The sequence below is a fragment of the Xyrauchen texanus genome, chromosome 42 (genome assembly GCF_025860055.1).
Source record: "Xyrauchen texanus isolate HMW12.3.18 chromosome 42, RBS_HiC_50CHRs, whole genome shotgun sequence".
NCBI classification, from domain to species: domain Eukaryota; kingdom Metazoa; phylum Chordata; class Actinopteri; order Cypriniformes; family Catostomidae; genus Xyrauchen; species Xyrauchen texanus.
This window is the reverse complement of record NC_068317.1, coordinates 27,572,025-27,598,960: the sequence shown is the minus strand read 5'-3', so window position 1 is coordinate 27,598,960 and position 26,936 is coordinate 27,572,025. Positions and strand designations below refer to the sequence as shown.

The following is a 26,936-nucleotide window of genomic DNA, read 5'->3' as shown; positions in this document are numbered from 1 at the left end:
AATCCTCATTGCATGAAATATTGTTTTCCAGTGAAAATATCAAAACATGGTTAAAACAAGCTGAGAAACCAACCTCTTGCTCAAGGGCACTGTGGTATGGGTTTGAACCTAAAACATTTCACTTACCAGCATAGAAACCACATTTGGTCATTGTTATGAGAGAATTCGCAAGCATTGTGTCGCATATGAGGAGATGCGATGAACTGCAGAGGTCAGTTCTTAAAGCAGCTGTGCCAGTGCGCTACCTCTGAGCGCTGCAACATGTAACATAAAAATATGATAAGAAAGAACAGCCATTATCATGAAGGTGTGTATGAAAATAGGCGGGGCATACAGTGGCCCGGAACTTACAACTGGTCAAATACGTTGGCCTGAAAATGCTCATATTATATGTATTTATTGTGTATTTTTAATTCAAGGACTATTCAAGTTTCAAATTGTCATTATTAAGGTGCAAATAATTGTCCTGTCCGCTTTTAATGTAGTGATTATAGGGGACGTTCAAACCGAAAATATGTTCGTATTCGTCCGCACTAGACGGACTTCTTTGACTGTTTCTCCGCGTTTCACTTTGTTTTTTTTAGCGTCTTGCGAGGGAGTGCATTTTTTTAAGACACCATGTCAAATTAAAAATAACTTAAATTTTTTAAAACGTGTTTTGTTTCATGTAATAACTGACTGAACTGCCCCTTAGACTGCTTTGACACGTGGTAATTGTTACTTTTCTCTGCGCTAGTCAGGATTGACAAATTACAGTTGTCTGTGATTACTGCAAATTGCGTTTTTTAAATAATTTTATACGGATTGCTCTTGCAGAATTTTATTTGCATCTCATATACGAATAATTTTAATAAGTAGATTTAAAAGATTTTACTTTTGGGGTTACAATTATCTCTATTGAATCGAAATAACTACCTGATACTTGAATGCGGCTCTACAGTAACTTTAGCTTTGTGAGCCGTGAAGTGCCCCCTGCAGGATGAGTTTATGTCCCATAATATACAGGTATTCCATAGTAACATGTCGCCCAATGAAAGACACTAATTCTCTGTGCCTCAAGCGTGGGTCATTGGACAGAGAGCTGAGAGAACAGTCACCGGTGAGGGACATACATAACATCTGTTTGCTCGATGGTACCACGGCTGACTCCATTTCAGGTAACGTTATCCCGATAACCTTGAGATGTTTTTTTCCAATGGCATATTTATGAAGCGGCTGCGTCAGATGCGCTATCCTATCGCTAATAGCATAATGCGTAATTTAAAGATCCATTTACCCCTGCACTGGAAAATATGTAGACACACTTTAGATTCTTATTTGAATCATATTAAAGCATTGTTTCCAATTGAGCAAATCACCGTCGGCACACAAACAGGTCAGTTATCTTAGATTTCAAAGTCATGGTTGGCTATTGAAGAAGACAGAATTTAATTCGAGCTTCTATTCTATTCTATTCTATTCTATTCTATTCTATTCTATTCTATTCTATTATGTTCTATTTTATTCTATTCTATTCTGTTGGCATACATTAGAAAACAGAATGTCGGTATTAGAAAACCCTGGACTATGCCTTCAACCTGTGGAGCTGGTTGATTTTCCTATAAATATTAAGTGTATGAATAAAACCACACTGAATGTCATGTCCCCAAAAAGGAAATTTAAACATAGAATTATATTTTGCATACAGAAAATGCAGCCTATTTTTTTTTTTACCAGTAATATATAGATAGTAACGGATTACATGTAATATGTGTTACATAATCAGATTACATAAATCAAGTACTTGCAATTGAATTAAATTACATTTTAAAATACTTGTAATCGGACTACAGTTACTTTTTTCACGTGATTACATAATAACAAGGCAACGGCAGTAATGTTAATAATTTATTTATCATCCTATTCATTCTCTTTTTTCAATCTGTTACATTTTTAATTCTAAATCAGCACACTGCGATAGACCTGTTTGGTAAGTCTTCAAGTGTTTTCGGAAGAGAGGGGGAGACTGATACTCGCAACTAGCCAGCCAGGTAAAGATGGAGCGGTCTACCTTAGCATTTAACCACTGGATCTATAGAGATAATTACATTCTTAAGAATGAAATTAGACCAATATGTGGTGTGCAGCTCAAACATTGAACATAATTACTTAAAAAGATCTAGTGGATGCCATCTCTAAGGGTCCAACCCACAGGATACACCATAGTTCAACTGCAAAATGTGCACCAATATGAAACAAACCCATTGCTCTACTGTTGCTGCTGATGCAGTGGAGTCCACTACATGAAACTTGACAGAAAACTTAACACAAATGTTGCTTGTGTGACTCGGTAGATCTCTGCTGTTTTTAATTAGTCTGCTCTTTTAGAATATTCTTGCTGTTCAAAAGATAATATCTTGCATCTCAGCTTTGGAATTGCTGGAATGGCTTTGTAATGATGGACCATCAGTAATCAGTAAGGGTCAAACTTGTTTCAGTGTTTTTAAATGAAAGCTTTGACCTAGAAATGCTATTACTGTTGATATTTATGGTCATTAATGTTCATAATGTTGCTATTATTTTATGCACTTGATGTCTCAGTGTTTTGACCTATCATACTCAAATGCATGTGACATAAAATATAATTTGGATTTTTACAAAATTATCTTTAAAATACAGTGTCCTGAAAAAGGGATTTCTTTTTTGCTGAGATTATTTAGATATAGGCTATATTTAGAGTGTAGAACGTTTAGGAAAATTTAGAAGCTGGACAGATTGTTATTAAAATTGGCTGCCAAATGATATTGGGAATAATAACTGTATGGTCTTACTTGGTCATCCTAATATCTTTCAGAAACGTATATCTCTTTTAACAAAATATTCAATTCCATTAGTGTCTTAAGATCCAGCGCAAGTTGCTTCATACCTGAAAATGGACTCCATTTCCATGCTGGGCAGTAGTCCGAACAGTCCCAAAGTTTGCTTCCTTCCCAACGGGCTGAAGAATGGGTCCAAGGAGGGACCCAGCAAACACACAGTTGCCATCATTGGTTCTGGGGACTTCTCCAAAAGCCTGACCATCCGGCTGCTCCGCAGTGGCTTTCACGTGGTGGTGGGAAGTCGGCAACCCAAGAGGGCTGCCGAATCGTTCCCACACGTGGTGGATGTGACCCATAATGAGGATGCAGTAGGGAAGGCCACCATTGTGTTCCTGGCCATTCGAAGAGAGCATTATTCTTCCCTTTGGGACATCAAACACTTGTTGGTGGGGAAAATACTGGTGGACGTCAGCAATAACAGACGGGTGAACCAGTATCCAGAATCAAATGCAGAGTACTTAGCCTCCCTCTTCTCAGAATCCATTGTGGTCAAAGGATTCAATGTGATCTCATCATGGGCCATGCAGTCAGGCCCCAGAGACTCTAGTCGACAGGTATGTTTATGATGTCATCATTTACTCACCTTCATGTTGTTCCAGAGCTGTATGAATTTATTTCCTACATGGAAAACAAAAGGAGATGTTAGGCAGTATGTTAATCTCAGTCACCATTCACATGCATCTTTTTTTTCATACAATGAATGTGAATGGTGCCTGGGGCTCATTTTGCCTTCTTTTGTGTTTCATGGATGAAAGAAAGCTATCCCTCTAAAGGTTTAGTTTATAATTTCTGCACCACTAGCGTCACTTAACGGAATTGCAAAAATAATGACATTGTTCAAACTGTTATTTTAAACATGCTGGGCTAAAGGTCTCATTTTGCAAGCAGCTTATTCTGCTTTTAAAGGGATAGTTCACCCAAAAATGTACATTCTCTTATCATTTACTCACCTTCATAGAATCATTCAGACCAGTAGTTCATTGGAAATGGTTTTGTCTTTAATGTTTTCAATGCCATTGATTTATTGCTACTTGGGATGCACAGATACAAACATTTTGGCCAAAAATATTGTAATAATTATTCACTGTAAAAAATAAAGAGATACTTAAATCACCATTTGGGGTTCCTCTGGTAGACACTAGTGGAACCCTCCGGAGAACTGCTTTGGACCCTTGTGAAGGTGCCTCAGATACCCTCTGAATATATGGACCCCATAATATATAAATGGACCCATTCTTCACCTTCTCGCTATGATGAGTTAGCTATTGGAGGAAAAATTGGCAGTCCATTGGCAGAGTTCTTGCAGGAACATGTTCAAATTTGTAACCTCCTTAAAGAAGTGCCCTATTGGAAAGGTTGCCTAGAAGTTATCCAAAGGGTCCCTTCAGTGTTGTGATCTGAGGAACCCCAAATGGTGCCTCAAGTATCTTTTAATGGCTGAAATTCTAAATATTCAGTATATTTATTTTGTTGTGCACAGTAAAGCTTCAATCAATGTGAGTGAAATCAGGCATCAAAACATACTGAACAGTCAAGTTAAGACAAGTCATTTTAATTTGTTTAGCGCCTTTCACAACAAAGCAGCTTTACAGAAGATGTACAGTAGAAAAGATGAATAACCATCTAATACTGTTCTATCCTGATGTAGAAAATAGGTTCCAGTATACTGTTTAAATTTCAAACTTTTTCACATTTTCTACTTCAGATACTGTATTAGCCATTAACTTGTCCAATACCGACATGGTCACCGATCATGCATCCATTAATTGTTGCTGTGAAATAAAATATTATAAAATGTCTCATCCTTTTATATAGGTCTATATTTGCAGTAATTCAGTGGATGCTCGACAGCAGCTTATTCAGATGGCCCGTCAACTTAATTTCATCCCTGTGGACATGGGCGCCCTGTCCTCTGCCAAAGAGATTGAGAACATGCCCTTACATCTCTTTACAGCCTGGAAAGGGCCTGTTTTGACAGCAGTCGCCCTTTCCATTTTCTTCTTTGCCTATTCCTTTGTGCGGGACATTATCCATCCTTATTTAAAGACCAGACAGAGTTTTTTTTACAAGATTCCTATAGAGATTGTGAACAGAACGCTGCCTATGGTGGCCATAGTTCTGCTAGCGCTGGTGTATTTAGCAGGACAGCTAGCAGCTGTGTACCAGCTCATCTATGGGACAAAGTACCGCCGTTTCCCACCCTGGTTGGAGGGCTGGCTGGAGAGCCGCAAACAGCTTGGCTTGTTGAGTTTCTTCTTTGCCTGCATACACGTGCTATACAGCCTCTGCCTGCCAATGAGACGCTCAGAGAGATATCTGGTGCTCAACATGGCCTATCAACAGGTGTGTGTATTAATTTGACATCTTTGAGATCTTGCAATTTTACTTTTTGCACCTAATCTGTAAAATTAAAAATGTCAAAATTCATACTTGTATCAAAATCATTATTTGGAATAAGTTCCTACAGTATATAAGCATTTTTCTAATTTTACATTACAGATTATATACATTTTTATCAATTACATCAATTTAACTTAATCCTCCCATGTTAATGTTCAGTAACCTAGGGAACTTAAAGGAATGTTCCAAGTTTAACATAAATTAAGCTCAATCAACTTAATTTCGACTTGCCCCTCCTTTTCTTTAATAAAGCAAACATTTAGGTTACAGTGAGGCACTTACAATGGAAGTGAATGGAAACATTGAAAATGAATGTGGCCAATTTTTTGGAGGGTTTAAACACAGAAATGTGAAGCTTCTAATTTTATAAAAGCACTTAAATTCATTCTTCTGTTAAAACTCATGTATCATTTGAGCTGTAAAGTTATTTAAATTTAAATTGTTACAGTCATATTAGGGTTTGTTGACATTGTCATGGCAACAAAGTTATAAAATTGGCTTTAACTTTACACAGAAGAGGTTAGAACGTGATGTTATCACACTAAAATCATGTTTGCATGCATATCCTTTATGTCTTTTGGTTATACTTTTGAAAAAGTGAGTATTTTAAAGATACAAAAATTGGCCCCCATTCACTTCCATTGTAAGTGTCTCAGTGTGTTATTTTACATGTCTTTGAAAAAAGATGAATATAAAGGGGAGACTAGTTAGTGTTGAATGTTTTGTTATGTTGAAATTTAGAAGAATTTCTGTTATGTTGTAGTTTTGGGGGGTAACCATCATGGTCAAGTTTGTAGCTTGAGCCTGGGTTGAGGTCCGGTACATTTTGAGTAGTCTACAGATGGTGACCAAGTTGCATTAAGAAGCAAGTTTAGCATGCTAATATATCCTCTTTAGCGTATCATTAAAAATATTTATATTTTGTTGGGTTTACTTGATTCAGTTATGTTCCCTCAACTTGAAATATTTCAGCTGAAATTACATGGTAATTTTAATTTAAGACAACTCATTTCAAACACGTGGAACCACTGTCCATGACTGAATCAAGCTCAGCCAAATGGTCAATATCACAAGTTTTATTACATTTGATTAGAGACTTAATGTATTTATTTAATATTACTATTTTTCTTTTCTTTTTTAAATTCTATAACTTTCTGTTTATTTTCAGGTTTAAATAAATAAAATAAAAAATCCCAGATTTTCAATGTGGTCTTAGACTTTTAGAACTTATATGTTCTTATATGCAGTGCATAAGTGTATGATGTAATGTAATATATAGCGGGTGCATTTTTGTTTTTACAAGAATCAATCAATCAATTTGAAAATAGAGACTGGGGGTTATTTTCACACTTTTTTGCTCCAGTGAATATGTCTCAGGGTAGATTTATTTTTGACAGTCAATTGCCACATACCTTAAAGTCTTGACTACAAAAAAACTTTTTCACTTTTTTTGCCCAGGAAAAAAATACAGTTCATTATACACATATTGACCTCTTGTGACAACTTGCGGGGTCTGTTGTCACACTATTTTAGGGAAAGTTGTCAGTGGAACCTGCCATTAAACCATTGGAATCGGTTTCATGTGAACACTGACACGTTCCCCCGTCACCCCCATCACACCACCAAAACAAAATCTACACCTCTTTTTAAATCTACACTTGCATTAGACAGCCTTTTACAGACTTTAGGCCAAAATTAAAAAGTAAACAAATATGAAGCACAAAATTATTCATGAAACAACAAAAATGTAAAAGGTTACTTACAAAAATAATGAAAGTAACTGATAAATTGTTTACATTTATTTCATTTAAAACACGTGTGACCATGCCTCGGACTGACTTTAATGAAATGTACCCTTGTCCTAAGAACACATTTAAACCTTTTTATACAAATCTGTCTTCATAATATAGCTGGCCCTTGTGCCAGAGTGGTTTGATTATGTCCATTTGTTGACCCGAGATATAGCACAAATGTGACAATAGTGAAAATTTACTTTGGAGGGTAGATTTCATTAAAAAAATATTTAAATTTAAGAGGGTTTTGAACTAGGTGTTTGAAACCAACATACTAAACCTCTGCTAGAGAAAACAAACATTTGCGCAATTGCACAAAGCGGATTATCTGATTCCCCTTTTCTCTCTTTAGGTACATGCGAACATAGAGAACTCATGGAATGAAGAGGAAGTTTGGAGGGTGGAGATGTATGTTTCCTTTGGCATTATGGGTCTGGGTCTTCTCTCTCTATTGGCCGTCACATCCATTCCCTCGATCCACAATGCTCTCAATTGGCGAGAGTTTAGTTTCATCCAGGTATGACGAGAGTGACTGATGGATAATTTCACCTCACTATCTTGCTCTCCACTAAAAATATGTTCCAAGTTGTCCTTTAAAATATCAAAGAATTACAAGTGTTCACATTCTGTCAGTCCACTCTAGGTTATATCGCCCTGCTCATATCCACGTTCCACGCCCTGCTTTTCGGTTGGCAGCGGGCATTTCTGGAGGAGTCTTATCGCTTCTACATGCCACCCAATTTTGTATTGGCACTGGTTCTCCCTGTCACCGTGATAATCGGAAAAATCGTGTTGCTGTTTCCCTGTGTGAGTTGCAGGCTTAAGCGGATCAGACGTGGATTAGACTCCAATCAAAACAACACCAACAACGAGAGACCTGCTGCCCACATTTCACCCGAAAGGGTCACAATCATGTAACCGTACTGCTGTTTCTAGTGCTAATCATATACTCATTGTGCCCAACCAATAGACATTCCTTCTGTAAGATAAAAACAAACATTTCAAGTGCTTTCAGGACACAAAGATTTGTTTGTAGAAAGCGTTCCAACTGTTTTATGAATAGGAGTTCAGTTGGAACTGGACTGGCAAAATGGAACAAAATGTGAATTCATGTGACTACAAGAGCTGGTTCTGGTAGGGTGGTAGTCATGTGACTGGATGCCCTGTTGAAGGTCCTAAGGCCTTTTTTGAAGAAATGTTATGTTAGTTTAATTATGTAACAGACTTGCAGTTTGATTGGGTCTTATACAACTTTTAAATTAAAGTGATTTGTGACATATTCTGGTTTTTATCACTTTAAGCATCACTGTATAACACAGGTACAATTTTAGTGTTGAATTCAAGTTTTGGGTATTGGATAAGTATGTCTTATTTCACCATGACATTTGGCAAATCAACCTAAAAAGTTAAAACACAGTGACAAAGACCTGCAAAGACTCATGCTAAAAATGACCGTCTCCCTCTTTTCTACACTGTTTCTTGTGAACTGTCTTGAAAACAACTGTGTGTCGCTTATCTTGTTGCGCAACACTGTCTGCCTCCGATGTTCTGTGTTATCACAAAGTCACTTTATGTTTGGTGGGTACCAATAAATAATACACTACAAGTCTCTCCAAGAAGTTCTGAATTATTTTGTTGATATGTATGACAATATTTGATCAAATCTTTTATGGTAATTAAATTACAACCCTAGTATTACAATGTATATTTGGACATGGTACATGTTTGGATGTTGGTATTCTTTAAATACCATGTAATGCAACAGTATATGAATATGCTAATTATTCAGTAACAAGGTATTTAAATATTAAAATACCATGTATTACCATTTGATACCTCTATGGAGTACCTCCACAGTAGTTTTTTTGTAAGGGGAACCCTTGCCCTCACATAGAAAATAATGGACAATTAAAAAACAAATTCATAACAAAGATGCTTCTACGCACAAATAAATAATAATTTTATTTCTACTGATCTAGTTCATATTGTTCTATTCCAGGCCTAGTATATTTTATCACATATATAAAATTTATTAGTATTTGATGGGTAAGATTATTTAATTTAATGACTGGACATTCATTATTTTAATTTACAGTTTTTGGACACTGTCCACCTTAGAATGTCCCGTGGTAAAGGCAACTGGTTTTATGTTAACTGAATTGAACATGTTTCCACACCAACACTGAAAACTGTAGAAAAAGTCTGGAAAAGCTATGAAAGAATTCACATTTTCGTTAGATTCGTTGAATGCAAAAACATTATGCTTTCACTATTGCAAACATTGAGCATTTGCCAGCAGATGGCGCACCTCTCCATTACAAATAGAGCATTTTGGGTACACACAATGTTGGGCCATTAATACACCATAAATGTAATAGTTTCGTTGCTACAGTGTTCAGTTTAAATCTCAACAGGCATATTTGAACCCTTGAGGTCTTTCAAGCACTATGAGTATAATAAGAAGTACAGTGATGAGATTAGCAGAGAGCCTATCTCAATGTCCACAGGACTGCTGCGCGGAGGTCCACTCTGTCTTAGTACATGCTGTTAAATGTTTTATGAATCCATTATCACGATCTGTTGCCCTTGGCGGAGGGTCATCCACGTGTAGACGAAACGCCATGATGTTATTTTGTTTGGACTGGACCTTAGGCCCCATGTCTCATCACTGCTGTGCGAACAGTGTTTACCAGGAAACTCAAACTTCCCTGCAAATACAGTCAGATTGTTTCTGGCAGCACGCTGAGTTGATAACAGACACATGGTTACAAATGCGCTACCGATAAGTTTGAAAGACTGTGAGTGATCGGTCTTAATTATCACTAATGATCAACAAACAAGGAGGAATTATCTATTATTCTCTGCTACATGTTATCGCCCCAAACTGTAATAGCCCTACAATAAACTTCACATTTAAGTCATTTTTTTAACCCTTGGGCATCAATTGAAAAAAAGTTACTCAGAGGTCCATAGAGGACAAACATGTACCAGTCAAAAAACTGCCACACAATTATTATATATTAATGTTTTTCTACTGTAGCCTATGAACTATAGATTCTATCCATAGTGGCGGAGCTGGGGGGTGGCCAGGGGTCGCCATGGCCACCATGGACCAAAATGGACCCCATTGGCCACCCCACTTGCAATTGCTGTTTTAGTCATTTTTTTGTTCATTTCTTTGGCACAATTTAGTTGCACAAACGTACAAATTTAACATGTGCACACTTTACATTGTTTAGGCCACAACCACACTATTCCGATTTAATTTGAAAACTTGCGTTTCGCTATATTTTCAGCTGTTGTTCTGTGGATGAGAGGCGTACAGTAGCAGAATGTGCATGTGTAATGTTCTGCCATGAGGCCTGTTGTTACTGTGATACCTCTGATTGTTTAATATTCTGCAGATGGTATGGAACAAGGAAGAAGTCTTACATATTTAGCTGTATTGAGGTATAAATGAAAATCTGGGAGTATATATGCACCTTGCCTTAAAGTAGTTAAATGAAAACTATTTACTCACCCTCATGTTATTCCTAACACATATGATTTTCAGTGGAACACAAATTGAGAAGTTAGGCAGAATACCTTAAGATGATATATAAATATTAAAGTACTCCATGCACTTTCAATAATTCAATTCAATAAAATAGAAAGTTTAGGCTAAATTGAAATGTGGATTATTAAAAATCTTGCACTCTGCCATATTTAAAAATTATATGTCTTTCTTTCTTTCTTTCTTTCTTTCTTTCTTTCTTTCTTTCTTTCTTTCTTTCTTTCTTTCTTCAGATTAAATGAAAAGGAAATTGCTCCACTATAATTTATGTGCAGAACCATCTTCATTATGAAAGCCACCAGGAAGCCAACATCCAAGTCTTGAACCACTGCCAAATAAACCAATAAGACCATGGCTGGGCCCTGAGGCAGTAAGATTCATTAGAGAAGAACTTTGCAAGGAAGCACTTAGAAAATGGTTAGGATTCATCTCAGAGTGGATACAATTTAGCAAATTAGAATCAGAACAGAACAGATTAAAAAGAATAAACAGCATAGAATAGAAAAGAACAGCAGAGGGGAGTAGAACGGAACATACAAGAACCAAGCAGAATAAAAGAGAAGAATATCTAAGAGTGGAGTAGAATACAAGAGTAATACAAGAATAGAAAAGAGCAGAATAGAACAGAGCAATCAAGAATAAAATAAAGTAGAACAGACAATCGAATAGAATAGAGCAAAGTAGAGCAGAAAAAAGTGGAATAGAGCAGAATAGAACAAATTGAACAGAATAGAAAAGAGCAAAATAGAATAGAATAGAAAAGGGCTGTGGTAGAATAGAACATAAAAGAACAGAATAGAATAGATCAGAATAGAACAGAGTGGAATAGAACATAAAATATCAGTGCAGAGCAGAATAGAATAGCACAGCATAGAACAAAACAGAATAGAAAGTAACAGTGCAGAATAGAATGGAATAGAATAGAAAAGAACAGAATCAGATAGTTTAGAATAGAACAGAGTGGAAAAGAATAAAAAGAACAGTGCATAGTAGAAAATATAACAGAAAGAAAAAGACAAAAATAGCAGCAGAATAGAACAGTAAATAACAGAGCAGAATAAAATAGAGCAAAATAAGTTTGAAAAATTCCAGTGTGGAATAGAATTAAGTAGAATAGAATAAAACAGTACAAAGCAGATTAGGATAGAAAAGAATAAAGCAGAGCAGAACAGTGCAGAGCTGAACAGAATAGAACAGAAATGAACAAAACTGCAGTGTAAAATTGAGCAGAATAGAATAGAAAGAAACTGTGTGATAGAATTAAATAGAATAGAATAAAACAGTACAAAGCAGATTAGAATAGAAAATAATAAATCAGAGCAGAACAGTGCAGATTTGAACAGAATAGAACAGAAAAGAGCAGTGTGGAATAGAATTGAGCAGAGTAGAACATACCAAACAGAATAGAATGAAATAGAATAAAGCAGAGCTGGATAGAATAGAACAGAGCAGAATAAAATAGAAAAGAAGAGAACAAAGCTGAGTCGAATAGAAAATAGACAGTGGCAAATGAGGTGCCTTGATCAGTCATCAATAAAGCTGTTATTTACCAAATGTAAACTGTTAACTCTACAGAATGTTTGGAGTGATTTGAGAGGGGGTTTGTTTGGCGCAATTAACTGGGTTTCGTCCAGTGACACAGCGGCGTGGGACGGGACAGCTGTGACAAGCAGCCTGTAGGGGTATGAGTGGGTCTGACTGAACTGCCAGCTTCCCTCATTAAGATTTGATTAAGATTATTGTGCCCTTTCACTGAAAGCAAACAGAATGTTCTTCAGTAGCTCTTCCTCCTCTTGTCTTCCTGTCCAGGCTCTTTCTTATTTCAGTCTTTCGTCCATCTGTGAGGACGTGCATTGAGGAAATACAGCATACTAATATTCCTTACAGTGTGTGACACCGATAATGACATTAATATCTATTTATTGAGGACTTAAATGCAATACCGTTCTTCATTAATATTATTCTGTGATGGGCAAATATGTCCATCCTCTGTATTTTCGGAAGAAAATGTGAGTGGAGCTTGCCCGTGCAAAATTCGCTGCAACTATGTTAGGGTGTTTTAGGTAGATGTCAGGGCATTGCTGTGTGGTTGCTAATGTGTTCTAAGTGGTTTTAGTGCATTTGTATGTGGTAGTTAGGGTGTTCTTGGTGGTTTCTATGGTGTTATGTGTGATTGCTATGTGGTTGCTTACTGGGCCAAGTAAAAAAAGCCCATCTCCATGTCTCTATGATTTTCTGTTGTTTGATTATTGCTTGGCCTCCTCCATCAATGAAGGGATTTCATTCGTGGTACTTCTTTAATGAATTCACAACGAAATAAGGCCAGCAGACCGCCCGTCCTTTCTCCTTCTCGTCCCCATGGAGAGGCGATTGGATCGATATCCATATGTGCGATTATTTTTCCACATAAGGCTGTGACAGATAATCCCCTCGTAAATCACACCACTGTGGTATCTGTTAATTTAATAAATTCACTTGGCCAATCAATCACCTGCAAGGGTGGTTACACCTTGCTACCCTGCCATCCAATCAAAAGCCAGCTCTCTATGAGGGACAGGTTGTCTGCTTAACATCCTGGCCGATGCTTCTGTTTGACAAAAGAGACAGGTTGAGTCAAGCCAACAAGTGAATTTCTAAAATGTCCAAAAAGAAATTACATATTTTTTTTTGTCTTTTGCCAGATGAAATATTTTTCAGACTGTTCTGTTTGGGTAGGAATGAGATATTTTGGAGTCCAGATCTTGTGCTTGGCAGGTTGTGTTTCTCATTGGCTATCTTGACTGCCATTTGACATATGGAGACCGATGAATGGAGGCTGCATTCAAAACAGGACTGTTGTCATATAGAAAATATAACTTGTGTCTTTACTGGAAGGCAGGGTAATACATTTTTGCTTGAGAAAGGTTCTATGCTGTGCCCAAAATTAACATTTTACCACACTTACCCATGTGAGTTAATTGTGAAAAATAACCTTCCATAAATGTTTCTTACTGGTCATAAAACTATCCTTATGAGAGTGAGATAATTTAGCTGTTTTTCCTTGCAGTTAGCATTTTGGCAGCATCATATAAGAGCAAATCTCAGCATATCCTAACATATTCATTTTGGTGGCTTAATGTGAGGAATATTCCACATATACATTTGGTCTGATTTCTGCAAGATTGTTAGAGATCATATCATTCCCAGCTTTCAACTTTGTTTTGAAAATGTTTTATTAGTTTTTTTTAGCTATGACATGTCTCTTCATAAGGAATATTATTTGATTAATGTTCTGCTTTTGTTGGCAAAGTTTAGTATTCACAAATGTATGGTGGTTATGAACCATTAGTTTTAATTTTTAATTCAGAGGTTCAGCGATACCTAAGAACAATTTCCAATTTGAGTAACAAGAAAGGTGTAAAGTGTATTGAAATATGTAAACAATCTGATATTTTTATTAAAATGTTTATTTATTTTTTTCCTTTTTGTTGTTGTTTGTTTTAATATACCTCTTGGTTCTAGATGTAAAAGTTTTGTAAGCATTAATAAAAAAAAAAAAAATTTAAATTCTGACACAGGTGTAAATTGACGGGTCCTTAAACAAGCCCTCATAATAAATCTCCAACTGATTGACACATTCACTTGTGTAATGGATTGCTGTGAACTGTGAGCCAATGATTGACTTATGATCAATAATATCGTAGTAAACAATACATTGTATTATAAAGGCGCTTTTTGTATTGTCTTATCAATGATTAAGAATGTAATGCATTTTAATTATCTGAATATTTTTAAATGTATATATAATATAATTAATATAATAATATATATATATATATATATATATATATATATATATATATATATATATATATATATATATATAATTTGTAAATATTTTAAGATGACTATATATAATTATATATTGATATAAATATGTATAATCATTATATATTGAATTATTGTTATATGAGGGGCTTTCTCATCAAATATTTGTATATGCGATTAATCACGATTAATTAATCGGGACACCATGTAATTAATTTGATTAAAAATTGTAATCGATTGACAGCCCTAATTTTAACACAGCACTTTAAATATGTTTTTAATGTAATACCACTTATCACAACAAAACACATAATGTGTATATTTAACACTGTCATATTAACATCCATCTAGTAATTACTATGTTTTAGGTTTCATTATACTTACAGTAAGTATACAGTACATACAGATGAAAAAATGACTTGTGGCAAAGTGTTTTTAGCAAGTCAATCCACTGGCAGTCATCTTTTGCAGCTATTTTTCTATGTAAACAAGCGGCATACAAGTGCAGCTCCCATCTACTTGAATGGGGAAAGACCAAAATCTCCAAAGTTACGATCAAAGAACAAATTGTATAATACATTTTACTTCTTTAATCAGATCACTCTAAAAAACAAATTTCCTGGCTTGTAAAGCTAATTCCTATGTATGTTTTTGAGTTGATTGATAGATGATGTCTGTATCAAAAAGGTGATTGCCTCTTTTAACTTAAAGACAGGACTTCCTTTTCTACATCCATTGACTGTTGGGCATTACAATTTCTCCCATTCATATTTAATAGAAGTTCAAGTCTCTGTTATAGTCTCTGCTTGCAGACATTTTCTCATGAGGAAGCAAGAGATGTTTTGCAGTGTAGATTCAAAAGAAACGACTCATAGGAGTTTTTCGTTCAAGAATTGGAGTTATAATAGCTTTGTTTCAGTGCTGTTATGTTGTTTTATGTCCCTGGGTGTCCTGTCCACATCAATGGAAAAGTCCACATTTGAGAACCATCAGCATAAATGAAAGTCAGGAAAATAATTTGGTTCTGGTATTTATTAAAAACGGAACTGTTTCTGAACTGATAAGAACTGATTCTCCGTCCAACCCTACCAGAAGCCAGTTTTTATCTACATTTGGAGCTTGGTTAATTTTGGACCCATAATTTTTTATAGCTCTGGGTAAAATTCTCCATCAAATCTGGGCTCTGTTTATAATATGTCTGAAAAGCAGGGATACATAGCAGATGTGATCAGACAACATAAATATCCTATTTGATGCTGTTCTCACAACAGACAAAGTGCACTTATGGGCCCTCCCAGTCTCAGAGATGGACTACAATGGCCACTAGGACTCAACAAGAACTATTGACAACCCTTTCAGACTGGTCATGTTATCCTGGAGGCTTTAAAACTGGAACTCTCCATCAAAAATAATAAGCTTTCATCTCTTCATCTGTTTGAGCTGCTTTTGGCTTCATCACCGAAACAGATGGAGAGAATCCTTTTACAGAGCCAATAGGCATCTCTGCCTAACTTCAAACAGTTTAACTCATCAGTCCTTCTGGAGAGCAGTGCGATTTCTTTTCCCACGCAGTGAGATGTGTCCTGTCCAGCTTCCATTTCTTTCTAATCTAGTTAGTTCATTTCCTATTGCCCCAGGTCATTTTACAGTCAAATTGTTGAAATCTTCCCCACCCTTCGGCCCACACAAAGAGCAAAACCAGGCAAAACCACTTTTGCCTATTTCCCTGGAATTAGTTCCAGCTCATTGACTTCTCTTGTACTTTATCTTTTTCTTTGATTTCTTTCTCTGCCATCTCACTCCACTGTACTTTCAGTCATTAGAGAGGATTCAGATGCTTTGTGAAGTCAATCACACTGATGTATTGTTTAATTCCATGTCATACATTTAGTTCCTCCGGGTGCCAGAGGGGGCAGTGCAGTTCATGATATTGTTGGCAACAACAGGAAAGGCTCTACAGAAGAAAGATAACTGTGAATTTTCTGTAGTTAATTTGGAATGGCATTGGTGTCTCTCATTTCGAAGACTGTTGCCCGGTAGGATGCAGTCTTTGTAGGCAACGGTACAGCCTCGATGTATGTCGAGAAATGCACACAACCTCAAAACAAGACACTGCTGATATATACTGTTATACTACATACTTTGCGGTATTCAGTAAGGGTAATGTGCGCAGTATGCACATTTTTTGTATACATGCAATACCCAAATGACCTTCTACATTTGCCAAACTATACGTACTGTACATTTGTAGTATAGAACCAAACCACATTGCATTTCAGTGAGCATTTTTACTTGCACACACAGTGGCAGATTTATGTATGGGCAATATGGGCAGTGGACATCTTGCTGGGGAAGGCACTGACCCCCGTTGTGTAAGAGCATGCATGTAAATCCGCTCAGTGTTGTGGAAGCTATTTTGAAACTAGCTTGCTAACATTGCAGTTGCTCATAATGTAAAGTAGTCAAAATTAAAGTCAAGCTACCCTTTAAAAAATAGTTAGCTAGACTACACTACGATTAGTGTTGCATTATTGTGTTACACTGTGTAGCCCCTCCCACAGTGAAATCTCATTTGTCCAAAGGAAGGCCCAACATAACTGTATATTAAACATCAAATATGTTCTGATTGGCTGAGATTGGATCATGTAACTCAACAGTTTTAATTTTATTGTAGACATAGAAATGATTTGTCACTAATGCATGTTTTATTTGATAATGTGAGCATATACGGAGTGAATACATAGAGAGTGCAAGAGAGAAGATTCAGACGAGTCTGATAAAATTTACTGTTTGATCTGAGTGGATCACATCCTCATAGTTAGATGAGACATAAACTTCTGTGTGAGCAGTATAGTCAGGCTCTGGCCACCCAGGTACGAGTATTCGACAGATTGTCCAGACCTCATTGATCTTCAACAGCTTGGTGTCTCAGCAGTTGCTCTATTCAGCAGCAGAGCAGCTGTGAATCCGATTCGAGAGCATCACACACTGCCGGACAGCAGGAAATGTAGGACCGGGCAGCAGTCGGCCTCTGCTGATTCATGTTTCTTACTGCATTTGTACACCTCTGTTTAAATCTGCAATTGGCTCTCCAATCAGGTTTGAGAATGCAAAGCATGATGAGTCTCCATTTAGTGGGGATTGTATCTGACAGGTGAAAGGGACGTGGAGGTTTCCTAAAAGAGCAGTTTTTCTTTCTATTTTCACTGCAGCTCAAGACATTTTTAGCAGCCCACTCAGTCAAGACAAATGTTTACATTACATTTACATTTATACATTTGGCAGACGCTTTTATCCAAAGCGACTTACAGTGCACTTATTACAGGGACAATCCCCCCGGAGCAACCTGGAGTTAAGTGCCTTGCTCAAGGACACAATGGTGGTGGCTGTGGGGGTCAAACCAGCGACCTTCTGATTACAAGTTTACCAGTTATGTGGTTTAGACCACTACACCACCACCACTCCTGTTTAGTGAGACTAGTTGTCACACTTTATACTTCAGTGAATATTTCTCAGAGTAGGTTTATCATTAATAGACTGTTCTTGTTACACTGAAAGTTCATTGAATGCACTGTGTCATTTTGTGACATTAGTGGGGCAGGTGTCACACTACTATGGGGTAAGTTGTAGGATTGGGATTAATACCTTTTTCACGCAATTAACTCGATAATTAGAACATTTGAAAGCTCCTGCAATTGTAGATTGTACCTGCTTGTTGCCTTTCTCTGTGCATACCTGCCATTCGCCATGCTATCTATTCATATGGGATATTGGCCAGCTCCATCAACCCAGAATCTGAAATGACTCCAAACTTGCTTATTTTGCCCTTACCCCAAAAATGTCCAATTTGTTTATACACTGTTAAATAACATCATTCACAACAATTGTAGTGATGACAGAGTTGAGGATAACTTGGTATTAATTACAGTATGTTATATTATCCTCTTGTGGTCTCCCAAAGATATTACTCCAGACTACATTAAACAGAAGGAAAATTGACTGTGAATGGGAAAGCAAAAAACAAACAAAAAAAAGTTTCTAATTTAAATGTCAGCTAATGTTAATATATCAATGCCTTAAATACGTATTGAGAAAACAATGCGCCTATCGATAACCGATGTATTGATATTTTATGACATTCCTTGTAATTTGACAAAATGGAAGCTGACAATAAAAAAGCTTATGGGCTTTTATTGTAATTTAAAAAAATTATTTAACAATTTGTGAAACAGCAAAAATTAAAAAATGTGATGTAAAATTATAAAAACCATTGTTCCGGCCAACAAATATTGTAATGAATAAATTTAGAACACTTAGAACTCATTTAGAACACATGTGACAACTTGCCCCAACATACCTAGGGGTAAGTTACAAACACTGTTTGACGAAATGCACTTTTGACTCACAACCTTGTAGTTACTGAGATATAACCAATTTGACAACTAGTCCCGGTCATACATATTACATGCAAGAGTTTTTAAGCACAGCAACAATTATTCATTTATTCATTTAGCAGACACTTTTATCCAAATTGACTTTCAAATGAGAACAATACTACCTTGATACTTATATAAAACAAAATTGAGAATTAAATTAAGACTCCTGAGCAATGATAGAGCAATCTCTGAGCAATACAATGTTCCTGGATGGTTGATCATGTCACATCAAATCGCTTCATCACCTCAAAGCAACTCTCATTGAAAATAAATGACTTCCGGTTGCTTTGTCGCTGTAAATGTTGTCAGTGTGAATGTATTTTATAATAAGTATGGGAAGTGTGATTTATCACTTGAAGCTTCATTGTAGCACATCTACAGTAGTTAAGATGCTGTATAAATCATAGAAATTACAGTAAACTGAGGGATATAACCACGTCATATCTTTACCACCCATACAGAGTTAGAAAGAAGGGCTTTTTCACTGAGAAAGAGGATGCAGTTCTGCTCATGAGTTATCTTGCAAATTCCGCTGGTGTGTTTGATGCATTCTGAAGCTGCTCTGAATAGCAGTTCCTTTCTGGCCCTCATACTGGGCACACAGTCCCAAAACCGGTCAAAACTGGCACTGGAAATGTGTTGTTTGGTTCCTTTGCTGGCACTGACGAAAAATATCACTGCCGTATATGGAGAGTTGTACTGTGTGTTGTTGGGAAGCAGAAAATAAAAAAAATGCAAGACCCAGCAAGCACCATCTGTGTTTTCAATGTGAATCATTCACAGTTCTGTATGACATACTTTTGAATAGCACAAGAAAGCCCAAATGCTCAAATATCAGGGCACAGTCAGTTTGCCAGGAATTGAGGATGGTCATGAATTTCTACATCATGGACTTCCATAAAAGAGGGGGTCAAATGTCACAGCGAACGTCCAACAATGCTTGTGAATTACAAGCTGTTTGTTGGAGACGACAGTTTAACCATTCAAAGAGTTGCCAGTTTGTTTTCAGTTTTCAGCTCAAGAGTATCTTTTTTTTTTTTTTTTGTCTTAAAAAAGCCTTTGAACAGTACATACAGTCAGTAGTCAGTTAAACATCAGTTAGCTAAATGATCAAAAATGGTCAATAAATTGTGATTTCAGCTGTCAATTTTCATGCTCAATACCTAAATCAGACCTTCAATTTTCAGATAACGTTTTGTACTCAAGCATTTGAATATTCCAGTACTCACTCACTCACTCACATACACACAAGAGCTGGGGTTTGATGTAGTGCCTGATGCAGACACTTTAGCCAATGAGCCAAATGCCTAGTCTCTCCATCTTATTAGACTGAGTGCCTTTGGATTCATTGGAGATATGTGCCAAACACAACCTATGTATTGTAATTTATGAGTTTTATGCTCTTACACACACATATAGCCATGTTTACTTATCTGTCTAAATATGGACATATGCATTTGTTTTAAATAGTTTTTTATTGTTTTTAAATAAAGTGAATTATTGGTGATTACGACAGTGTTTTAGAAAGGCTGTTCTATTCTACATGGAGAGGGTCACCTCACGGGGGCTGCCATGTTAGGATCACATGACCAGTTGAATACTACTCATTTAATCTCAGTATCCACCCTGTTATTGGAAACTTTCACTTGTGGATTAAATGAATCATGGCTGACTGTGAATAATGAGTTTCTACAATGGCATCTGTAACTGACTACTCTTGCATTTGAATGATGCTACATCCACACCACTAAGTGTCAGTGTAAGTCTAAGACAAAGTGACTAAGTGTCAGTGTAAATCTATGACAAAGTGCACCTTTACATTTAACAAATCTAAGATTGTTAATTAAGTCATAATGTTTTGAGAATAATAACAGCATTATATAAATAAAACTCACATTTTAACAGAATTAAGTAGTTCCATTACAATATTAAAGTTGTATAGTTTTCAGAATCATAATTACAAAAATAATGTTGAAGCATTGAGATTAAAATTGTTATATTATGAGATTAAAGCAATATTTTTTTTTAATAAATTCCTAATATTATGAGAATATATAGACATCTTGAATGCTATGACTAATGTTTATTTAGTACACCTTATCAACTGCATAGAAATGCCCAAGCAAACACCATAGCATCTTGGCGGCACTTGTTACATAAACAGCACTCACATTTTCTTCAGAAAACACAAAAATATCTACCTAACTTAGCACAGAGGTAATTTTATTTTATGTATTTTTTTTGTTTTGTTGCATTTTTAGAATAGGAAAAAAAAACAGTATATCTTGATAAATAAACCACTTTTTCTTTTAGGATTTCCCCAAAATGAGGTTCTCTCATTTAAGTATCTATGCATTTTGCCCAAAATGCAGGTATTTTTTTATTTGCTTGTTTCCTGTCCTTACAGAGATTTCCTTTACAAACAACCAAACAGGTTTTCTTACCTCTAAACCCACTTCACCATTCTGTACAAGGCAGGACTGAAGGGAGGTTCCATATTATAGAGCGCATCTAATTCAGCGGGATATAAACACGGAGACAGTGCGAAACAGCAAAACCCGCAGGGGCAGCGTACTTTGATGGAAGAACTGTTCGTACCGGGCCCAAGAATTTCTAACTGCAGCCCTGACCTCAGTACACTCTCCATTAGCAGAGACATGCACCATAAAGACACACACACACACACACACACACACACACACACACACACACACACACACACACACACACACACACACACACACACACACACAGTTGTGTTTCCATGTTTTATGGGGACTTTCCATAGACATAATGGTTTTTATACTGTACAAACTTTATATTCTATCCCCTAAACCTAACCCTACCCCTAAACCTAACCCTCACAGAAAACTTTCTGCATTTTTACATTTTCAAAAAACATAATTTAGTATGATTTATAAGCTGTTTTCCTCATGGGGACCGACAAAATGTCCCCACAAGGTCAAACATTTCGGGTTTTACTATCCTTATGGGGACATTTGGTCCCCACAAAGTGATAAATACACGCTCACACACACACACACACACACACACTCACTGTATCATACTGTATCTCTGTTGAGGTAAAGCAGATTTCCTCTTACAAACACATAGAGCAGTCACGCCAGACTCACAGATAACTAACATTCTCATCTCTCAACCAAACAAGTATTTCCCTCCATCATTCACAATCTTTATTCTCCTCCCTCACGTCTGATCTGGAAAAGTTTAAAAGAGTGATTCAAAACAATTCTCATCAATTTACATAACATCGCTTCATGATCAGTGTTTATATAGTGTAAATTACTAGGTTGTTTTAGATTCAGATATATCGCTTCCGCTCTCTTTATTTTAGTATTTCTTACTCCCTCCATTCATTCCTCTCATTACCTCAGGATATATCACTCTCTCCCACTCTGCCCTCTAATATTTTTATACCAGAATATCTCAAACCAAAGATCCTTCAGTATTTTACTGTGTTATCAATAATTAAATGGTGAGTGTACAGTCTGGTTTGAAAGTGTAGATAGTGAATAATCCAGACAGTAATGCCACCTAATAGCTGTCTTAGTTTCAAGTATCCAGATTTTTGAGTATTTTCATAAAGTCTGGTCCACTTTGCAGATTTTTCTGTCGAAAAACTTTCAGAAACTATTTCATAGCCGTTTTGTCTCCTCCCAAATGGAACTACATAATTAAAAAAAATTACCCAGAGGGAACTACATTATCATACGCCGGTTTGGTAGCCAAAAGATGACAAATAAAATACAGCACATAACAACTGTTTTCTTTTGTACTGCAAGTGTCTATGCAGTTTTAACATCCTGTTTTTTGTTTTTATTAGCCACATAAGCTGCAACAGAATTTTAATGCCCAGCATCATTATTGAAGTAAAATTTTTGGCTGACATTCTTGTATTTTTTTTTTATTTTTTATTATACTATGTCAATATTAAAGTAATGAGCTATAGTGTTAACGCTACCATTTATTCCACTGTTTGATCTCCATTATCAAATCAAAATGTAAAAAAATAAAATAAAAATATTAACAATGTTAATATCATCTTTCACAATCGCTGGACCAAAGGTGAAACCAATGTTCACCTTTGTGCCACCTGGCTGTGATTTTGAAGTTTTACTGTGGTCGTACACATGGTGGTAAGAGCCATTTTGGTCTATATAGTGCTGAAATAGAAGATCTGATTTACACATTTTTGTATTTATCATTTTTGCAGAGGCACATTTATGTGTCCAAGTGTAAATGGAATGTTCATAACCAATCAATAGAAATTTGATTGATCAAGACGCATTATCTGTTACTCACTCGAAGTTGTGTCGATGTAGTGACACTAGGGTTTGCACTTGGGAGCCCCAAAAACCTCTGATATTTGAGAAAAGGCCAATGAAAATTGGCAAGTGGAATCTGCATGCCACTCCCCCAGACATACTGGTATAAAAGGTGCCGGATTGCAACCACTCATTCAGATTTGTTCTTCGGAGCCGAACAGTGTTGATGAATTCCGCTCCCCTTCCATTCACCTCTACAAAGTGTTGTAAGCTGTTGAATATATGGCGCATTGCAACGGGTTCTCCCCCTCTTGCACGGATAAGTGCAGAGAACACTACACTTCAGCAGCTACGCTAAAAGAGTACAGTATATAGTTAAAATAGTATTTCCTCTAAAAGAGTGAGCACTGATGGAAAGCATCTATTTAAATATGCCTTTCCGTCTGTGTGTAGTTCCTGAATGCGGTCGCTATCTCTCCGCCTCTGATGGCCACGGTCACTGCCTCACGTGTATGGGCCATATCCATGCTGAGATAGCGTTCGTGGATGGTTCATAATCTCACTGCGAGAGCATGACCATGGAAACATTGCGGTCGTGGCTTTCCTCCATCAGAGGGAAAGCCACCCTAGCTGCTCCCCGCCCGGTCCTTCTGCCTATGGGCACAAGGCTGTGACGGTTAGCAATGGGGGTGATTTGGGGACCCCAATGGGACCGTTTCTGCTAGGTGAACTCCCACGGACCTCCCATTCCCCAGTACACTCATTTACCTCAGTTGAGTTCTGGGATGAGATGAGTTTAATGTCTCATTCGGGGCTCAGGAGCAGGATGAGCTCTCGATCGCAGCATTGGAGAGAGGGCTGGTATGGTCGGACATGGAGGACTTGGCTGGGTTCCCAACTTTGGGTGTGGTCACCCAGTCTGAGGCCGATGCAGGGCTGACGGCCATGCTTGCCCGGGCTGCCGCGAGCGTTGGGCTCGAGTTGAACCCTCCAACCTTCCCTGAGCCCTCGCGGATTGATGACTGGTTCCTGGGCTCGGAGCTCACAGCCACGCCACGCCATACCCCAGTTCTATTCTTCCCGGAGTTACATGAGGAACTCACAAAGTCGTGGCCGGTACCTTTCACTGCCAGGACCCTGCCTCTGTGTTCCTCCTCTCTCACTACCCTCAGTGGTGGGGTGGGCAGGGGGTACACATAGATTCCTCAGGCAGTTGTGATGAGCCACGAGGATGCTTTACCTCCTCGCCCGTCGCTGACCAGTCCTATGGTGGGTATGCAGAGCAAGTTAAGTGCTTTAGCGTTTCTTTTAGCACGTTCGGGACGTGAGGTTCCTCGACATGGTAGTTCCTGCTCCGGCCCGATGCGAGGCCCCATCTGCAGGTACATCAAACATGATTTTCCCCTTGGTACCACTCGCTCGGAGTTTGGAGGCATGGCTAGCGCTCTCCAACCTGTTGCGTTGGCTGGCCAGGACAATCCCCAGGTTCAATGATGTCTGTTTCACCTTGGTAGGAGGTTGTGTCCCTCTTACTACAACACTGAACTACCCGCTGAAATGGTCAGGACTCCGTCACAGCTCCTCAGTACAAACCTGAATGAGTGGTTGCAAGCCGGCTCCTTTTATACCTGTATGTCCAGGGGAGTGGCATGCAAATTCCACTCGCCAATTTTCATTGGCATTTTCTCAAATATCAGAAGTGTTTGGGGCTCCTAAGGGCAACCCCTAGTGTCACTACATCGACACAACGTCTCATTCCCTCCATCAGTGAACAGAGTTTACAACAGTAACCAAGATGTTCTGAACCCCCAAATGTTTCCTAGTAATAAATAATATATCCTAGTTATAAATCCCAGTTCTTAACAGGCACAATGCACTGTCGCTATTCCTCAACAAATTAAAATGTCAAATCTGGCAAAAAGTTTTTTTTCCGTTTTCTTTTTCTTTTCTGTTACTTTGCTTGTTCTGATCCTGCTAATTTGAGAGCTGCGTGGTGCATGTGTTTATCACAAGTAATGGTTACCTCTGTATGTTGGCGTTTGCTGTCTCCTCACTCTCTTTGTGAGAACATGTGGGAGATGTCCCCACATCCTGGAACACAGTCACATTTAGAGCTGACTCTCCATCCACAGTCCCACCTTCCCTCACTCATGGTCCTGTGAAAATACCAGTTTATTGTGCAAAGCCATTTTTACAGGGCTGTAAGTTATGTAAACGACTCCAGGACACTCCCTGTCTATTAGATTCACTTCTCACGACAATTGCTCATCTGTACAAAGACAATAGACACTCAACAGTGGTAAAAGATTCTTCTTTAGACAGTCAACCTCTGAAATATAGGCTGTTTTCTGATTCCAGTCAAATCCATGTTTATTTTCTTGGCACAATCTGTGTGTTGCCTTTCAATGCTCTATTAAAAAGGAAAAATGCCAAATTGCAATGTAAACACTACAAACGCATGTACTACACATGTCCTTCCTCAATAAACCAAAGTTACTCCCCACAACAACTATCGAAATACCATTAAATTACATTCCATTAAATAAACCAACTAGCAAGAGGAATGCAGAGCAGCCCTATTGCAGCTATTTACGGAAATATGCAGACACAAAGCTGTGTATAGCATTCAATAAAAGTAATAATAATATGCAGATTTCATTATTGATTGAATTAAAAGACAAAACCATCCTTATTTATCATCTGAGAATAGGCTTTCCATCATCAGGCAAAGCTTCACAAAAACATTATAAGAAAGAGAAGGATTTCTCATAGGCCTATACATATAAATGGGAGATTTCATTATGCTAAATATGTTAGTTAAAAAAGCCAATCACCTTTTTATAGAGACATTGTCTTTTTGTTTTCTTAGTAAATTGCATTTGCATTAGATTGACTAGCCTAAAAAAAATAGCGTTTTTTTTTCATTGCAACTTATACCATTGTTGTCAGACTTTATTGCTAATTTTAAATGTTATTCGCTCATAATCTTGACAAACAATTTGAGAAATTTTGGTCTTCTTCAGTTGAACTCGATTGGAGCTGTTCTTGTATGACTCAAAAACGTTTTGCACGGATGTTGATTACCACAAACATTTATTTTGACTTTGTTCCTCATTTTCTTGCAGGGTTACAGTGAGGCATTTACAATGGAAGTTATGGGGCCAATCTATATATGTTAAAGGGTTAGTTCACCTAAAAATATAAATTCTCTCATCATCTACTCTCCCTCATGGCATCCTAGGTGTGTATGACTTTTTTTCTTCAACAGAACATATTTGAAGAAAAATAGAAAAATATCTTAGCTCAGTAGATCCATTAATTGCAAATGGATGGTGATTCGAATTTTGAAGCTCCAAAAAGAACATGTAGTCAGCATAAATGTCATCCATACGACTCCAGCGGTTAAAGTAATGTCTTATAAAGCATCACTTGCGGTCAGCAACGGTATGCGCATGTGACTTAATCGTGCTAGCATGATTGTCATACCTTGTTGCTCTTCTTGGGATTTCAATGGAAATATTGTATACATTTTTCATCACAGTTTGCTTTATGCAAAAACGTCTTGCATGCAATGTAGCTTTTTTTTCTTGCTTCTCTTTCTTCATGAGAACTGATGCACGTGCGTCACATCCGGAGGAACAGCGCTGTTTACAACTGAGTAGGAGGATCGCTGTACAGAAACTTAGTTGGTTTTGGTTTAGATCTGTATTTGTATCTGTTTGTTTACTCACAATGTTGCATTTGTGTGCTTATCCTGGATGTCTCAACCAAGAGATAAATCAGTGAGATTATGTCTGTTGGAT

The 26,936-nt window shown here is 37.2% G+C and overlaps 2 protein-coding genes across 5 annotated transcripts in view; one reads left to right on the top strand and one right to left on the bottom strand.

Annotated features, from left to right (window-relative positions):
• Window positions 1–26,936, bottom strand: part of LOC127634840 (copine-3-like) — a 320,664-nt gene that overhangs the window by 29,484 nt on the left and 264,244 nt on the right. Inside the window, exon 17 of one of the 2 annotated variants that reach the window (XR_007969416.1) lies at window positions 17,726–17,819. The exons of the other annotated variant lie outside the window; for it this stretch is intronic. The gene's annotated coding sequence lies outside the window, so the exon portion shown is untranslated. Of the gene's footprint in view, window positions 1–17,725; window positions 17,820–26,936 lie in introns of those variants that run through there. 2 annotated transcript variants of the gene reach the window in all.
• On the top strand, window positions 1,057–8,642 carry LOC127634842 (metalloreductase STEAP2-like). Of its 3 annotated transcripts, none has more exons than XM_052114547.1 (5): window positions 1,057–1,157; window positions 2,874–3,412; window positions 4,674–5,201; window positions 7,404–7,568; window positions 7,685–8,642. In XM_052114547.1, the coding sequence occupies exons 2-5, from the start codon at window positions 2,912–2,914 to the stop codon at window positions 7,967–7,969; spliced, it is 1,479 nt and encodes a 492-aa protein (XP_051970507.1). In that variant the 5' UTR covers window positions 1,057–1,157; window positions 2,874–2,911; the 3' UTR covers window positions 7,970–8,642. The 3 variants fall into 3 exon arrangements, with proteins under 3 accessions (XP_051970507.1, XP_051970509.1, XP_051970508.1); XM_052114549.1 differs by having other exon boundaries at window positions 7,870–7,886; XM_052114548.1 differs by lacking the exon at window positions 1,057–1,157 and adding an exon at window positions 1,254–1,375.

Excerpts from the sequence above, each read along its gene's own strand:
- LOC127634842 (XM_052114547.1), top strand. The coding sequence starts at position 2,912 with ATGGACTCCATTTCCATGCTGGGCAGTAGTCCGAACAGTCCCAAAGTT. Across the intron at positions 3,413-4,673 it reads CCAGAGACTCTAGTCGACAG|GTCTATATTTGCAGTAATTC; the intron begins GTATGTTTATGA and ends CCTTTTATATAG. Across the intron at positions 7,569-7,684 it reads GAGAGTTTAGTTTCATCCAG|TCCACTCTAGGTTATATCGC; the intron begins GTATGACGAGAG and ends ACATTCTGTCAG.